This window comes from Peromyscus eremicus, chromosome 7 (assembly GCF_949786415.1).
Source record: "Peromyscus eremicus chromosome 7, PerEre_H2_v1, whole genome shotgun sequence".
In the NCBI taxonomy this organism is placed as follows: Eukaryota; Metazoa; Chordata; class Mammalia; order Rodentia; family Cricetidae; genus Peromyscus; species Peromyscus eremicus.
Window position 1 is genome coordinate 31220434 of NC_081422.1, and position 16654 is coordinate 31237087.

General features: G+C 43.2%; 2 protein-coding genes across 6 annotated transcripts; one reads left to right on the plus strand and one right to left on the minus strand.

Moving 5' to 3' along the window:
• The first annotated feature begins 2060 nt into the window (after positions 1 to 2060).
• Positions 2061 to 6996, plus strand: Pate2 (prostate and testis expressed 2). Of its 2 annotated transcripts, XM_059267617.1 has the most exons (3): positions 2061 to 2298; positions 2445 to 3164; positions 3483 to 6996. In XM_059267617.1, exons 2-3 carry the CDS (start codon positions 3047 to 3049, stop codon positions 3617 to 3619), a joined length of 255 nt encoding a protein of 84 aa, XP_059123600.1. In that variant the 5' UTR covers positions 2061 to 2298; positions 2445 to 3046; the 3' UTR covers positions 3620 to 6996. The 2 variants fall into 2 exon arrangements, with proteins under 2 accessions (XP_059123600.1, XP_059123599.1); XM_059267616.1 differs by having other exon boundaries at positions 2061 to 3164.
• A 3074-nt stretch (positions 6997 to 10070) lies between these two features.
• Pate1 (prostate and testis expressed 1) lies at positions 10071 to 12600 on the minus strand. Of its 4 annotated transcripts, XM_059266747.1 has the most exons (6): positions 12503 to 12600; positions 12183 to 12218; positions 11550 to 11579; positions 11142 to 11264; positions 10960 to 11045; positions 10281 to 10408 (listed from the first exon to the last, which is right to left on the minus strand). In XM_059266747.1, exons 1-6 carry the CDS (start codon positions 12552 to 12554, stop codon positions 10388 to 10390), a joined length of 348 nt encoding a protein of 115 aa, XP_059122730.1. In that variant the 5' UTR covers positions 12555 to 12600; the 3' UTR covers positions 10281 to 10387. The 4 variants fall into 4 exon arrangements, with proteins under 4 accessions (XP_059122729.1, XP_059122731.1, XP_059122730.1 ...); XM_059266746.1 differs by lacking the exon at positions 10960 to 11045 and having other exon boundaries at positions 10071 to 10408; positions 12503 to 12599; XM_059266749.1 differs by lacking the exons at positions 10960 to 11045; positions 12503 to 12600 and adding an exon at positions 12337 to 12496.
• Positions 12601 to 16654: the final 4054 nt, after the last annotated feature.

The window sequence follows — 16654 nt, forward strand, 5'->3', positions numbered from 1 at the left end:
TTTGGCTGACAATGCTTTCTTCAAGGAACAAAGACAACCTAACAAAAACTCCAACCCTAGGTAGGAGAAGATCTCTTTTTAGTTTTTGGACAGGTTTACCAAGAGACTCCGTAAATATAAAGACTGTCACTACTGTCCTTAGTTGCCTCCCCAGAATTGGAAGGTGAAGTCCTTATGGCTGAAGACGTCATGTTCTTCAGATACAAGACCCAGAGGCCCATGAGTTTGATCTGACCTGAATGCCTCCTCCCTGGGGACTAGCTTTCTTGGTACCAGAAGGCACCATGCAAGCTTCCAAAGGAGGGGAGCAGTCAAAAGTTCTACCCAGCTGTGATGCCCATGAACCCTGACAATGACCAGCATGGCCACAGTAACCTTAAGGGGGCACTGGAGGCATGCATGTCTTGGTGGTAATTAACAACTCTCTTAACTTGGACTTAAGACTCATTCAATGAGAGGGAAATCCTGCCTGATACTGGAAGCCTAGAAACTACCCAGGGCTAGTGAAGTCATGTATCTTGGAGGAGAACCTATAATTACCACTTTACTAAACTAGCATAATCCCTGAATATATGTGTCATGCCCACTGGTAAGTGTAGTCCTCATTCCTCATTAAGGAAGCTTCTCTTTGCAACAGATTGAGACCATTACAGAAAACCACAGCTAATTAAAAATGCAAAGTTTGTGGCGTTCGGTCCCATTGATGTATCTATAATTCACCTCCCATGCTTAAGGCCCAAGGATCATTGAGGAAGAGGAGCCATAAAGATTATAAAAGCCAGAGGAAAAGGGAGTTTGCTGTGAGATTGTGTCTCCTAGGAATGTTAGAAGTTACACACATAAAGTGTCACGAACATGACTGCCTAAACATGAGCTAAACAAGGACAACAACAATAGACATGTAAATATGGATGGGGAGAGCCCATGAGGCTGCAACCCTACATAAAGAATTATAGGCAACAAAGAAATGCTCAGAGTGGGAGAAATAATCACTCCCAGAGAAGAGCACACCAACTGGTTTCCAATATCAAAAGCTCAGCCCTGAAAACACGCATACAAGTAACATTCTACAGAAGGAGTAGGATATATTTAGGAATATATATATATATATATATATATATATATATATGTATATATATATATGTACAAACATATACAAATATGCATGTAACAACAATTGATGCAAAAAGGCCATGAATTTGAAAGAGAGCAATGAGAAGTATATGTGAGAGTTTGGAGGGAGGAAAGGGAAGGGGGGAAATGATGTAATTGTACTATAATCTCAAAAAGAAAAGAAAAACAATCTGATAAACCTCTTCGCTCTGTGGAAAATGAACTGTGAACGCAAAAGTAGGTGTGGCAAGGCTATCATTCATTCATCTCACAAATATTTATCAGGTGTTTTCTATATCCAAAGCCCCCAGCTGCATGGTATGTCACATTAAATAAAACAAAACTCTTGCTTTGTCCTAGTGAAGGAGCCAAGGCATGAAGAAACAGATATGCAAGGCCAGGAGGTGAAACAGGGAGGAAATTGGAGGTGTTGTTTTCCACGAACTACTGAGGTAATGCTGTTGTATCTGTCTGGGGGCATCCGAGTCGGGACCTAAATCAGCAAGGCCAATATGGCTGGGAAAGACATTGGAGAGGCAGCTGTTACTTATTTCCCCAGGGAAGGCCTTTTTTCTAAGTATGCTGAGAAGTCCTTGGAGGGTTTGGATGGGCAGCATAGCACCTGTGACTTATAAATGGTTCTCTGGCTTCTACCTGGAGAAATCACCATGAAGGGGCAAGAGTAGACGCAAGGAAGCCAAACCATGAAGTTATTGGTCAGTCGAGATAAAGATGGCTCAGATCATGGCAAGGGCAGTGGAAACAGAGAAATGTCCTCAGCTGCAGGGAAGCCAGCAGGTAGAATGGCTGAGGTTTGCTGCCACTCTCCTTTAAGGATGGGACAAAGGGAGCTCTAAAGACCGACTCCAGGATTTGTTAAGACCTGCAGCCCAGAAACAGGAGCAGGTGTGGTGAATCAGGGAGGTCACAACTTTATGTTTAGGATCTAGGGGTGTGTCCTGAGGGAGTCAGACACAATGACTTGATCCTGGAACTGAGAGGTACTGTCTGTCCTGGAAAATTAATGACGATGTAATTCAGATGCACAGCCCAAGGACAGGTCAACCACTCCTCTCAAGTGAGCAAAGAGCCAGTACCTTCCACAGGCAGCTGCTGAAGACCAGGGTTGCAGGATGTTTGCTCTGTTGATGCTGGGGATGGTGTTTCTGTCCTCCCCATCTTGGGGTAAGTCCTGGTGATAAGGGGGCGGCTGGTGGCTACTTAAGAAGTGACTGGATGCTGGGAAAGGAGGGGTTTCCAAGACTGGCTGTGGGGCTGTGGAGGTCTGGGAGATTGTGACAAATGGAGACCGCCTTTCTTTCTCTTTGTAGGTGACCTTCATGAGCTTGAAGGTATGACCATGGCTGGTGTAAAGGTTTTGGTAAACAGTTCATTTGTGACATGTTTAGGAGTAAACTTCCCTTCAATTTACTATGGAATCCGTAGAGTTCAGTCTTCTCCTGGCATACTTTCTCTATTTCTATTAGTAAGGAAGTGAAAATACCTTTGTTTCCTTTTACCCATTACTGACAGAATATTCAGTTTAGACAAAATGTTTATTACTTGAACCCTATGGGTAAATTCTACAGGAACCCTGACTTCCTCAAATGGTATACATTTGTTTTACGTCTATAAGCTTCTGTCTCACATTCCCAGCACTTGGGAGACAAAGGCAGGTGGATGTCTGTATGTTCAAGGCCAGTCTAGACTGCATGAAGAGTTTCAGGACAGCCAGGGCTACATAGAGAGACCTTGTCTCAAACAAAACAAAACATTTCTCTCTCTCATAATTATTATAGGAGTCCTATTTGGGCAAGGTTAGAACTAATGGATTAATAGTTAACTTCCCACAGAGAAGGATCTAATTGCAAAAATTTTCTCAGAGACCACAATCACCAAGTACTTCTTTCTGTATCTCAAAGATCTTGGAACAATGTGCTATAAATGTAACAAATATCATCTTGGGTTATGCTATGAAGTCATGAGTTCCTGCACACTGAAGCATAGACAGTCCTGTGCTGCTGAGAACATTTACGTACTCACAAGGAAAGGTAATGTGGGGAATAGAGTGATGGGCAGTTAACCACATGTTCCCTTCTAAATAGTAGTGCTCTTTGTGCTTAGGATGAGTGGGATAGTGGAGTTGATGAGGATGAGTGGTCTTGTACAGGGGTGGAAATATGGACCTTTCCCTAAGATAACACTGAGTGGTGGAGGGGTTGATGTCTCTGGTCAGTTCTGTAATAAAATCCCTTCTGTGGGTTAGCAATGAGAAGGAGAAGTCTATGATAGTTTGAAGACGAATTATTTCCAAGAATATAGAAAGAAAGAATAGTCTTTAAAATTCTTTCCCTCTTTCACTTCCTCAGGGCAGAGCATGTATCATTATTCGAGACTGTCATGTATGACCAACTGTGAGGACATCAACTTCCTGAGTTTTGAAAAGAGAACAGAGCTCATCTGTTGCAAACATAGTAACTATTGCAACCTCCCCATGGGACCCTAGTTCTGAATTTCCTGTGGATTTGTGGTCATTCTTCAACTTCCTACCCACTCCCTTTCCCCCAAAGTCTGTATTTGCTCTCCTCTCCTAACTAATTGTAAGTGAGAAAGTCATCTGGCATTGAAAAGGGAAGTAGTCATGGGAGAAATTGGGCTAGAAGCTCAGCGTCATTGCCAAGTGAATCTTTGCAAATTCTTGTTCTCACATCTGGCAGGGCACTTTGGTTCGCTGACAATGCTACTTGTTGTGAGTAGGCTCAGAATTAGTGATCTCCTATATGAAAACATAAAGTCTTGGGTCAAAATCATATCCCCACTTTGTACAGGAAAACCTGTGAGTATGCTCAGAATTATTGATCTCCTATATGAAAACATAAAGTCTTGGGATCATATCCCCACTTTGTACAGGAAAACCTGTGAGTATGCTGTCTTGGTCTGCACCAAGTCCTCTGAGTTGGGGTTCTCTTTGGACTAGCTCTGAGACTTCCTGGCTCAGTACTTTTGACCCATGGATTCTGGAGATAGGGAAGGGGTGGGCCCTGCTTCCCAATTTGCTGATGCTCTGAGACAAATTTTTGTCTAGTAGATTTCATGGGGGAAATCTCCGGTGAGAAAAACCTAAACAAACAGAAAGATTAAACAACAAAACTTTAGGAATCTGTGGACGTTGTCATTGATGCAGAAACAGTTTGGTGTGTGTGGATCTGGTTTGTATTATCAAGGCTCTGGGTTGAACCAGGTGATTGGATTAGGGATTGAGGTCTTGTTCAAAATTGAATACTCAATTTCTTCTGATGGGAATGAAGGAAAAAGTGGAAATGGGTTTCTATCATAGTTAAAGGTAACAGAATCTGCAGATAGCGTGAGGTACCACTCTAGTTTACTTTCTGTTGCTAGGATAAAACATCCTGACCCAAACTAACTGAGGATAGGAAAGGGCTTGTCTGGCTTATACTTCCAAATCTTAGTCCAACACAGAGGGAAGTCAGGGCAGGAACTCGAGCCAGGAGCCTGGAGGCAGGAACCATAGGAGTACAATGCTTGATAGCTCATCTGCAGGCTTATGCTTAGCTAGCTGTCTCATACAATACAAGACCACTTGCCTAGGAATGATACCACCCACAGTGGTCTGGGCTCTCTTATGTCAATAAGAATAATCAAGATTGTCCCCCACAGATATGTCCACAAGGCAATCTGATCTAAGCAATTTCTTAATTGATTGTGCTAAGCTGACAAAGTTAACTAGGACGTGATATTTGGGTAATAATGTATGCCACCGTAAGATAGAGTTATGAGTAGCAGAAAGAATGAAAGAGTAGAAGTTAACACCAGTAAGAGGAGAAATATGCAGACAGCACATGCACCAAGCACCAAGGTATAAACAAAACCAGAGTAGCACAGACACTGGAGCATCACACGAGGGGCCAAGATGGACAGAGGGTAACCAAGTTCCGCTGGTTAGGAAGCCTACTGCAATCCCCGCTCCTGGATTCCTGTGAGCCTTCTCAACTATATTATGCCACAACAAATCCTCCAATGAACAAATTGTTCTACTTGAGGAATTAAATGAACTTTCTCTCCTTGTCTTGTGTCAGAGAATGTAGTTGTTGTTATTTTTGGGGAATTCCCAATTTGGACTTTATAGTCAAGGATGGATAAAAAAACACAAAATAAAAACCACAAAACAAATAAACACCCCTCCTAACCAACCCCAAATCCCCAAACCAAACCAAACCAGAAACCGTGGAAATAGTTTTTCAGAATAGACAAGCAGGTTGGAAAAGCCAATGTAATGTGGGAGCTTGAGTTTGTGTCATGGAATTTTGATGTATCTGGACTCTTTTAACCCTTAACTCATGAGGATTGTAGAGGTCAATGCAGGAAAAAAGAATGTTATTTGGCAGTGGGTTTCAAAATAACCTTTAAAAAGATCCCGAACCAATGTTTAACAAAGCCAAATTTGGATTTTGCTGAGCATGAAGTTGTAAGCTTGTTCTGTGCTTCATGAACAGATATCAGGAATAGGAGCCTCACAGCACTGGGTTTTTATGCAGACATGGGTGGTTTTGGTGCTGGGCAGACTCTGTCCTGGTCAATGTACCTAGTTGCATGGATCTTTGACTTTTGAGAGCTCAGTGGCTTACTTATCTATAGATTTTTCTCTCTGCCAAATGGGATTCGCTTTGTCCACTTGCTAAACTCTCAACCAATGAGTGTCTAGAGTATTGGACCAAGGTATGGATAAGTCTGTGGTATAATTTATGCCCAGCACATTTTATAAATGGGACAAGTCTAAAGCTAGTCTGTAACTGAGACCACATTTTTATTAACGTTTTCCTCCTTCACTTCTTTGCTCCATTTTTCTCTAAGTTTTAGAGGGGGTGGCATGACAAACACTAAGCAAGTACCCACTGAGCTACCCCCAGCCCTATTCTCTCTCTAAGTTTTAAGTTGGGAAACAACCCCAACATTGGGAATAGAGCTCTCAAACACAATGAGCCAGGTTGGAAAATGAAGTTTGTTTTGTTTCTCTTGAGAAACAGGGTGCAGGGTCTGAGGACATTACTCATGAAAGAGGAGACTCTTGGATGCACGATTCCTCACAATCTGGATGAAACTGTCCTCATCCTTGAGGATGTTTTCTTTTACATCACCCACCATGGGATATTCTCCCCAGTTCTAGTGTGCAGTTTGGGCAAAAGAACAGGGTAAAACCTGGCTGAAAATCTCTTTCCCTAAATGATGCCACACCAAGCATCTTCTTTATTTGGCAGATGCTTGCTGTGGGATGGTCGGTATGGCAAATGTGTTGCTCTGATTGGTCAATAAATAAAACACTGATTGGCCATTGGCCAGGCAGGAAGTATAGGCGGGACAAGGAGGAGAATAAAGCTGGGAAGTGGAAGGCTGAGTCAGAGAGACACTGCCAGCCGCCACCATGACAAACAGCATGTGAAGATGCCGGTAAGCCATGAGTCATGTGGCAAGGTATAGATTTATAGAAATGGATTAATTTAAGATATAAGAACAGTTAGCAAGAAGCCTGCCACGGTCATACAGTTTGTAACCAATATAAGTCTCTATGTTTACTTGGTCGGGTCTGAGTGGCTGTGGGACTGGCAGGTGAGAGAGATTTGCCCTGACCGTGGGCCAGGCAGGAAAACTCTAGCTACAGATGCTCCTCTTTCATGTGTTAGAGTAATTACACAGGGATTATTTTACAGATATCCTCTTAAGAATTGTACTTGGGTCGGCAACCTGTGAATCTGCAATTGACCAACAAATAATTCACACACCTTCATACATTTATCCAAAATGAATTTCACATGTATTAAAGCTGTAATTGTGAAAAAAATCAAATAAACTTTGACTTTAAAAAGTCTGTTGTGTCTATCATTATTAGTTTTTAATATATGCTCGACAAATTCTAAATACCTTACATATATGTGTGTAGCTATATAGTCCTACATACTTTTCACTGTTTCTATAATGTAGACAAATTGATAGATAAGCAATCTGATAACAGGCTGGTGACATAAATAGACAAGTATTGCAGTTTCTGGTCATGACTGTTGTCATCACGATGACCAAGTCAGTCCTTGACTGAAGCAGGCAAGGTTTATCGTGGCTCCTGGTTTCAGGTTTCCTGGTGAGGAAGGCATGGTTGGATTCACTGTGACAGGGGACTTCAGCCTGAACTGTTTAGATATGGGAAGGTCAGGGAACACAGGCTGTACTGGAGCAGGATTGAGCTACTGACCCTCAAAGCTGTGAGTGGCAGGCTAGGCCCTATACACCAGTTTCCATAGCCTCCCCAAACCTGGCCATCAGCCTGGGACCAAATAGTCAAGCATGCCTGTGAAGGAAATTTCCCATTGAAACCGTAGTACAGTGCTGTGTACCACATTGGTGAGCACTCGGAACTGTGTGAGAATTTCATAGGTAAACCTGGAGCTTGTCTTTTCTCCCCGATGACCAAAATCTCAGAGGAAGACCAAGGACAGAAGAAAACCAGAAGCTGGGGATTGTATCCTTTGTTTTTTCTTTTGCCCCAGTCTTGGGAGTCCTGTCTGCTGTATTATGCTGCTTCCCTGCCTCCACTAGAGGGTAGGAAGTTAGAGAGAAGCTGTGATATAGGAGATTTGGTTACAGCAAACTTTGGAAAATACAATCTGTTACAGATAGTTAATGGCAGAGCCAGAATTTAATCCAAGACCTGTATAATCCCAAGGTTCCTTCTCATTCCGTCCTCAATGTGAGAGGTCAAGATTTTTTAAGTGTCTACACAACCTAATGGCTGAGGAAGCTTCTCTAACTAAGCTATCAGACCACATATGAAAGTAAATATTTGATTAGTTAAAACCACTCTCTTGGAAAAAAAAACATAGGAATGCAATGGGAAAAGATTATCTGATAAATAGTTTGTCTCCTAAATATACCAAAGTTCTTTCATATAAATTAATATAAGGTTAACTGCACAATTAAATAATAAACAATGAACAATTAAATAAATTACATAAATAACCCAAAGGAGGAATATAAATTGTCACTGCACATAAAACAATATCCACTGTCATTTATAATACCAGAATTGCATATAAAGGAATCAAAGACCTCAGAACACTTGATTAATACATTACCGACAAGAAATGCAAAATGGACCTAGTAATAAATTGCCCCTAACTTCTTACCTTTATACCCATAGGCTGTGCAACTCTCAACCCTTGTCAGAGAAGCTTCTTTTTGTTTGTTGATGTCAACTAATGCTGAGACCCACGATCTGTCAATGTGCAGAGAATAAGAGACTAAGACGTCCAACTCTAAGTGAGACATCTCTGTCACACCCTCTTCCCCCAAGGCTGAGGGATCATCTCAGAAGAGAGACCAGAATGATTGTAAGAGCCAGAAGGAGTAGATGTCTGTAGGGAAACAGTATTTGCTGGACATGACAACAAAGTTGCACATAATGAATTCGAATAGACTGAGACTGTATGCACAAGAACTCCACAGACTGCTCCCACAATCCTGTGTTAACAGTTCATAGCCATAAAGACAGAAGGAGAAGACCCCCTCTCTCTTTGCATCTCTAGCACAGGTCTCTTTCCACACCCTAACCTTTCACTCAGCCTGATGGAAGTATCGATGAACAAAATCCAGGAAAAGTTCAAGCACTGATTTTTTTTCACCATGTACATTCTTTCTCAGGAAGCCAGTGGTACATGCTTTAATTTAAGTGGGATAAGAGGCAGGGAGGAAAACCAGAGAAAGAATTAATAAAATATCCAGCCACATTGGGGAAGGCAAAAGGCCTTAATGAGGAAGCTACAACTGTTGGTCTCATAAACTGACATGAACAGATATGGTAAATGGACCTGTCAGCTCTTCTTTTAAATAACTGCGTTTGTCTCCATAGATCAGTGGGGCTGCTCACTTTTTGCAGTGGGGAGTGGTAGCTACTGAGATTCATAGCTTGTCATAGGAGAACCACAAATAGGACATTTGTATTACTACTTCCAAGGCTCAGGGAACATGGCAGAGGAGGAGTTGGGAAGAAAGGAAGAGCTCAGGGTTGGGGTGGAGTGCTGTGAAATGCTATTATCTGGGGACAACATGACTATTGCACTTTGAACTCATGGCAGTTGTGCTTATCTGGGGAGAGACTCATGAGACTCCATCCCTCTCTAGCATTCACAAGCTTAGTAGCTGTTGGGAAAAGGAGAGATATTTTCTTCATGTCTGTAAGTAACCTTTCAAAGATGCTCCTCTTAGCAACCATGATTGTGGTAGTTTGCATGTAATTGGTCCCCATAATCTCATAAGGAGTGGCACTATTAGGAGGTGTGACTTCGTTGGAATAGATATGGCCTTGTTGGAGGAAGTGTGTCAGTGTGAGAGAGGGCTTTGAGGTCTCTTTTTCTCAAACTTCCCTCAGTGTGACAGTTAATCAACTTCCTGTTGCCTGTAAGATGTAACACTCTCAGCCCCAGGACCACATCTGCCTGGGAGGCTGCCATGCTCCCCTTCATGATCATAATGGACTGAACCTCTGAAACTGTAAGCCAGCCACCTTCAATTAAATGTTTCTTTATAAGAGTTGTCGTGGTCATGGTGTTTCTTCACAGCAACAGTAAACCCTAACACTGATTAAACTTACTGAGCTGTACATACACAAGATGTGAAAGTAGAAGTCGTGGGGTAGTGGAGAAGGTGATCAATGGAGAGGAGGATAAGAGAGAGTAGTGGGGTGAGTCTGATCGGAACACATTGTATATGTGGAAGAAAACGTCACAACAAAGCCAGTTATTGTATATAATTATTACATGGTAATAAAAATTTAATATATTCTGCCACAGAATAGAAGAATGGAAAAGAAGGATCCATCTTTTGAATTTTAATTTTTTCTGTCCTTAGTACTTGGTTATCCAGTAGGCTTTACTAACAACCCAATCACATGCTGATGTTGATAAGAAGGTTTTATTTGTTCACTTTTTATTGATTTTGGAACAGGAAGGGGCTTTAGAAAAAGGGTGCTTTTCCTCTTACACATAGAAGGCAGAGTCATATGTCTGAAGTCCTTCTATGTAGTGTGGTCCTCAGGATGTCCTTGTGGAGAAGCCATCCCATCATCCAGATGTTGGAGCACAGAAGCCCAGAAACTTCTAAAACCTCTCATTGCACATGTCATAGCCTCGGCAGCACCTGAAGTCCACCAGATAGCGGCCCCACCTTATTTTATTCACATTAGCACAGTTCTTTAAGCAGCCCATGAAGTTTAACCAGAGGGTACCGTCCCCTGCAGAAGAGGGAAGAGCAGATTAGCAAACCCAGGAAAGGCATCTGTAAGTCAGCTTCTCTCCAGCCCACGCTGGCATCTAAAAACTACCATGCGGAGTTTATGCTCCATTATTCAGATATGAAGGACTGGAAGGCATTGGAAGGTGGTGGCTCCCCAAAAGAAAAGGACTATAGTGGTGAAGTTTTAAGACTTTGATGGAGGTAGGAAGGCCATGAGAGAAGTGTGTCAGGGATTAACCACAGTGGGAGGTTTCCGCTGAGAATCTCAAGGCTTGGGTATCATTGAGGATAGGAAACTAGAGAAACCCTGTCTAACCTTATTTACAAGGAGATGCAACCAGGGCATATCATTGACACTGCCCCCCCCCAACCCCGACCCCACCCTGTTTCCATAGCCTGGAGCCATTCTTGAAAAAGCCTGGGCAGGTACACAGAGAGCTGCTTTTGTTACTAACTAGCTGCTCTCCAGGGGGTATTATGTCCATCCAGTCACCTGCATTCTGCCCCGTCTGTTCTCTCCAGGCTTCTTATTGTTGCCTTGAGTATTACCTTTGCTTCAGCGGCCACTTCCATTTCTCTTTTATCATAGTGAATTCTGGGAGTGATATTACCAGCTACCTCGGGAGTCAGGCTGTCTACAGTGACCGGAAGTTCCTCTGTGCTCATCCCCAAGGCCCACACATCCGGCTTCCTCTTCTTCCCCATCCTTCCTTCCTTACCCCACCACTTACTTTTGAAGATCTTTCCAAACATGCAGGCCTCTTCTGCTGTGGCCGTACATATTCCTCTTCCTCTAGAGCACTTTTCCCCGGGGAACTGGAGGTGGCACATTCTACACTGCACAATCTCCACGACTCGAAGAGAGACATGAGAGATGATTCTACTAGGAAAGAGCCCATCTCCCCCTTCCAGTTCGAAGCATGCTTCGAGCTGGAAGGCGTTGCCGGCGTGTCCCCGGCCCCAAACCCCACCAAAGCATGGATGTGTGCCGCTATTAGAATGGGTGAAACTAGAAGGGTGACCTGAGTTCACGGCCTCAGAAGCTCCAGCTTGGAAGATGGCAGGGATGGAACGGGGAAGCAGAATGAAAAGAGAAGCATAGTGCCAGGATGGTCCGGCTAGGGTTGCTTGGTACTCACCGTTATTTTCACCAACGAGTACTTTATCAGCTGTTCAGGTGAGGTAAAGAGAACAAGCCTGCACTCCGTCTGAGATTTACCTTCCCTTGCGCTCCCCTCCCCCCAGGCCCATCCTACATTCTAGCTTGGTGTGTGGAGAGTTTTTTTTTTCTTCTATTACCCCGAAGGTGCTCATGCCATCTTGTACCATTTTCCCCTTTTATCCTCTTCCCCTCAGATTCTTCTTCCTACCCCTAAGGGTGAGGCATAGACCAGAAGGAAGGGGATCCACACATGGTTTTTACTTCACTGTCTTCTGTCAGTCGAATAGTCTCACTTAAGATTGGACAGTGAGAACAGACCTCTGAAACCCAGGAGGTTGCTACCCTGGATTGGGCCACCTGGTTTCTGCCAACCCCACATCCCACATCTCTGGTCCCTTGCTCTTGTCCCTAGGTTGTCAGTTGCTGCCCTGCTTCTTTGTTAGCCCTACAGACAGCTTCCATCCTGGCTGTCTCCTGCCAGAAGAGGCTGCTGAATGTGGAGATTATGTCTATTTGTGGTTTACTTTGAGTCCCCAGTGCCCACCCCACCCCACTTCTCCTGGACTCTCCCTTCATCTTTTTCTTCACTTTCACACCCGTTTCTACTCACATGTGTCAACCTCATGTGCAAATGACGCAGAGAAAACTGTTGAAAAAGCGAAAGGACAAAAGTCATACTCTCTGCAGAGTATCATTTTCCAGCCCCCATTTCACAGCTTCTAGGAATCTCTCGGTCTGTTAGTAAATCATCTACTTCCTCCTACCAGCAAAAGGGCTTTGGTTAAGGTCCCAGTGACCTGACACAGGGTGAGCACAAGGCACACAGGGGCTGCTTTTCTGCTGGGTTGCCGAAGCTGGCCTTCATCATGGGAGTTCCCACTCATTCCTGGATCCTGGACATATCTCACATTGATGACTCTTGGGACTCACCCCTCAAACGGCAGAGTAAGATGAGACATCCCATTAAGTAAGACTTGCCCATTTGGGAGGCAGAAAGGTTCAAGTTGGGACAGGGAGTGTCACTATTTATATACACTGGGGAGGCTGGCTTCTTTAGAGGAGTTGGGGGTGGGACAGTGAGGAAGTCACTAAAAATCATACCCTGGTTCTAGAAAAATCAATGACTCTTCTTTTCTTTGTAACTTGGGAGGAGAGAGACTGGCTAGAAAACTCCTGGACTTGATTTATTCCACCTCTCAGGATTTCTGATACACACCAGGTGACTGTTTCCCTGGGATCACCTCTATCCTACTAAGGCCTCAAAGGCTCATCATTTAGGGTTCAAGTGTGCACATACATGCAGTACCATGCCTGGCCAGTATAAGCCCTTATCTGGCCTCCTACAGAGATTTTCCTTTGGTGCCTCAGCTCTTTGCTTCTGTCTTCAGTACAACCCCTTTGATCATTAAGAGTTTCACATTTTTATTGAAATTTATCAAGTTGTATTAGGTCAAAGTTTCTCTAGCACTGTGAGTCACAATTCACTAATTATTGTGGCTTCTAGACAAAGATCTATAGAGACAAACTATCTTTTTTTTTTTTGAGACAGGGTTTCTCTGTGTAGCTTTGCGCCTTTTCCTGGATCTTGCTCTGTAGACCAGGCTGGCCTCGAACTCACAAAGATCCACCTGCCTCTGCCTCCTGAGTGCTGGGATTAAAGGTATGCACCACCACCGCCCAGCCGCGAGACAAACTATCTTAAAGAAAATAAATGTATGAAAGATATAAATGTTTTCAAGGTGGGATGTGACTGCCTGCAAGAAGACAAAGCAATATACAGAAATACAATGGAGCCACACAAACTGAGGGCCAATTTGTACCCCGCCCCCCAGTGCATGGAAACACAGGCAAATGACAAGGACTTTTAATCTCCTGTTTTCGACCTGTACAAAGGAGAACATACATACCACACTTGATTCCTTTGTTTACTTATAAGTGTGAATAAAGACACTGTTCAAACCATACAAAAAGAGTTTCTAACCCTTTTATAGTCATTCCGTAGCTCACACACACACACACACACACACACACACACACACACACACACGAGAGGGGGACAAAAGGAGGGAGGTAACACACATCTACAGACACACACAAAGAGAGAGAAGGGGAGGGAGGAAGGTAGGGAGAGAGAGAAGGAGAGAGAGAGAGAGGGAGGTATCATGCATGATCTGGTAGTTAATGTTACTGATTAAGATTAGAATAAAAGAAAATGTTATTGACATAGCCAAGTGAACTCAGGGGTACTTGGTGAACTAAAGACTTGAAAATGGATATAGTTTCTGAATTTATTGTTAGTCAACAAATTCTCACACCGAGGGAAGAAACAAATCTATCCACCTGTTTTTAGCATATCTCATCTGTATTTAAAAGATGGATCCAAGGAACTACCAAGATGGCTCCGTGGGTAAGGTGCTTGCTGTCAAGCCTGACGGCCTGAGTTCAAGACTCAGAGTCCACATGGCAGAAATATAGAACTGACCCCTGTGAGCTGTCTCCTAACACAACTGTGCAGTGGGACATGCCAGCTCTCCTCTCCCCAACGGAACAAATAAATAATGGAAATAAGTAAGCAAAATGATGGAATTGCCAAATTAAAATTTTTTGTTAAATTTCTTTGGCAAATATGCATGTGCATATATGTATATATGTGTTTTTATACATTCATAAGTAGGGCATTCTTTTTCTTTTCTTTTCTTTTCTTTTCTTTTTTTTTTTTGGTCTTTTGAGACAGGATTTCTCTGTGTAACAGCTCTGGCTGTCCTGGAACTTGCTTTGTTGACTAGTCTAGCCTCGTACACAGAGATCTGCCCACCTCTGCCTCCTGAGGCTGGCATTAAAAGGCACGTGCCACCACCACCTGGATGTAGTGTATTCTTATTACTGTCACCCTTACCCTCTCTTGTCCCCCCTGTGGCTCTTATTACTCCTACCCTTCTTTCTACAAATCCTTTTCCCACATTCAGATCTTTTTGCTTTGTTTTGTGATCCACTGAATTCAGCCAGGGCCATGCGTTTTCATTGGTTTGGAACTATCCACTGGAACATGCTGGTCTCACCACTGGGCTCAGAACTTGAAGACAATGGCTGACCTTCCCTCGGAGTCCATTAGCAGCCCACAGCTTGGAAGGGTGGGAGCACATGGGCCACTTCCTGCTCTGTGATGGGTTGCTGCCAGACGCAGCCTTGTGCAGGCCTGTCACAGCTATCTACTGGGCTATGAGATCATGACTCCACTAGCTGTATTATGTGTCTAGGGTGAGCACTGGATCATCATAGTCTTAACTCTCATACTTTTTAGTTTTCTTGCCGACTATCAAGTTCCGACATGGCTTCTCAATGCACTCATCGTTTTGATTAACTTCCCCTTCTCATACACCCCCTTCCTCTCTTCTCTACTCTCACACCTGGTTAGCATTTCCCTCCGGCCAGTATTCTCTGCTCTCCGTCTTCATATCACTCACATTCTGCGGTTCCACCTCCCTTGAGGCATCTTTCACTCTAACGATCCTCAACCAGTTTCCTGGATCGTTTTAAAAATATTTATTTTATTTTTAATTATGCATATGTGTGTATGTGAGTGCAGGTGCCTGTGGAGGTTAGAAGAGGGTGTTGAATTCCCTGGAGCTTGTGGTTGTGGTTGTGAGCTGCTTGATGTGGGTACTGGGGAACAAATTCAGGTCCTCTTAAAAGCAGTATGTGCTCTTAACTGCCGGCCCATTTCCTGCCTTCTACAAGTTTTCCAAGTTAAACTCACAAACATAAAGGATGGACGCTGGGATCTGCATGCAAAAGACTATGCAGGTTTGTCTTTCAGGCTTGAGTTGCTTTGCTCAGGATAATTTTTCCAGTTCCATCTATTTACCTGCAAGTTTCATAGTTTTGTTTTTCCTTACAGTGGAATAAAATTTCATTGTGTTTACTTACTATATTTTCATTAACCATTTTTCCATTGATGAATGGCTGTTTTTTGATGGCTCTTGTTGTTTGTGTGTTTGTTATTAAATAGATCTAGAGTTGGTGAGATGGCTCAGTGGTTAAAGGGACTTGCCCGATGAGCCTTTTGCCATGGGTTCAATCCCTGGAACTCATATAAAGGTGTAAGTGGAAGGAGGGGAGAGAACTGACTCCATAAATTTGCTCTCTGACCTCTACATGCTGTAGCATGTGTGCATACACACACACACACACACACACACACACACACACACACACACACACAAACACATTGTGCACATACACAGATACCTAATAAAAATAAATGTATTCTTCATAAGGTATAGAAAAAGCATAGTTTCACTGGTGGTGGAAATGTTTTCGCACAGTGACCTTGTTGAATAGTTCAATGAGGCTGGTGGTGAGTGGCAGATGGAAGAACAGGATCTCAGTGTGGACAGATTGCCTGAAAGATCATGGAGCGAAGAGAAAGAGCCTCAGGTGTTGTTCCAATGCAATGCCTCAGTTTGTTGGATTCTGCCCAGTGCCCAAGGATATCTACTGATGACCCGGGGGGAAAGAACAACTTCTTCTCCATCAGGGTTTGAAGTACTGGTCAGATAAGAACAGCCTATCTCATTGTCTCAGCTAAGCAAAGAACACAGCTTTGTGCGACAAGGAAAAAAACAAAGAACAAAACCAAAACAAAACTAAGTTTCTATCTTCATGGATGATGTGGGAACAGAAATCATCTAGATAATATGTACCTATCCAAGAAAGAACATGCACGTGTCTTTGGGGGATCATTCACGTGCACTTTCTTCTGTCGTGAGACTACCCAGTGCTCAGACTGTCGGGAACCCCAGAATTGTCCATCGTCTCCATTTCCACAGAGTTCCTTCCTCTTGTGCTGAGGACAGGGGAAGATATTAATGACAGTGAAGTGGCTAGGGAGGGAGGTCTGGATTCCAAAGGTGAAAAAAAAACCCACTAATTTATTTATTGTTCCTATGGTAACATAAAGATTAAATGAAATTATCTGAATTTTCCAATAGAATGTACCAATAAACCTGGATGTCTCCTGAGAACAATTTCTAAAGGTGGCCTTAGTTAAGGAGAAACGAGGGCTCCTCCCCTGTTTCCCAT

Coding starts and splice junctions, on each gene's coding strand:
- Pate2 (XM_059267616.1), top strand. CDS start 3,047: ATGTGCTATAAATGTAACAAATATCATCTTGGGTTATGCTATGAAGTC. Junction 3,165..3,482: donor TTACGTACTCACAAGGAAAG/GTAATGTGGGGA, acceptor TCACTTCCTCAG/GGCAGAGCATGTATCATTAT.
- Pate1 (XM_059266746.1), bottom strand. CDS start 12,554: ATGGGCAAGTCTTACTTAATGGGATGTCTCATCTTACTCTGCCGTTTG. Junction 11,580..12,182: donor TGCACATGAGGTTGACACAT/GTGAGTAGAAAC, acceptor TCACCTGAACAG/CTGATAAAGTACTCGTTGGT. Junction 10,409..11,141: donor GTTTGGAAAGATCTTCAAAA/GTAAGTGGTGGG, acceptor CCTCTTCTGCAG/GGGACGGTACCCTCTGGTTA.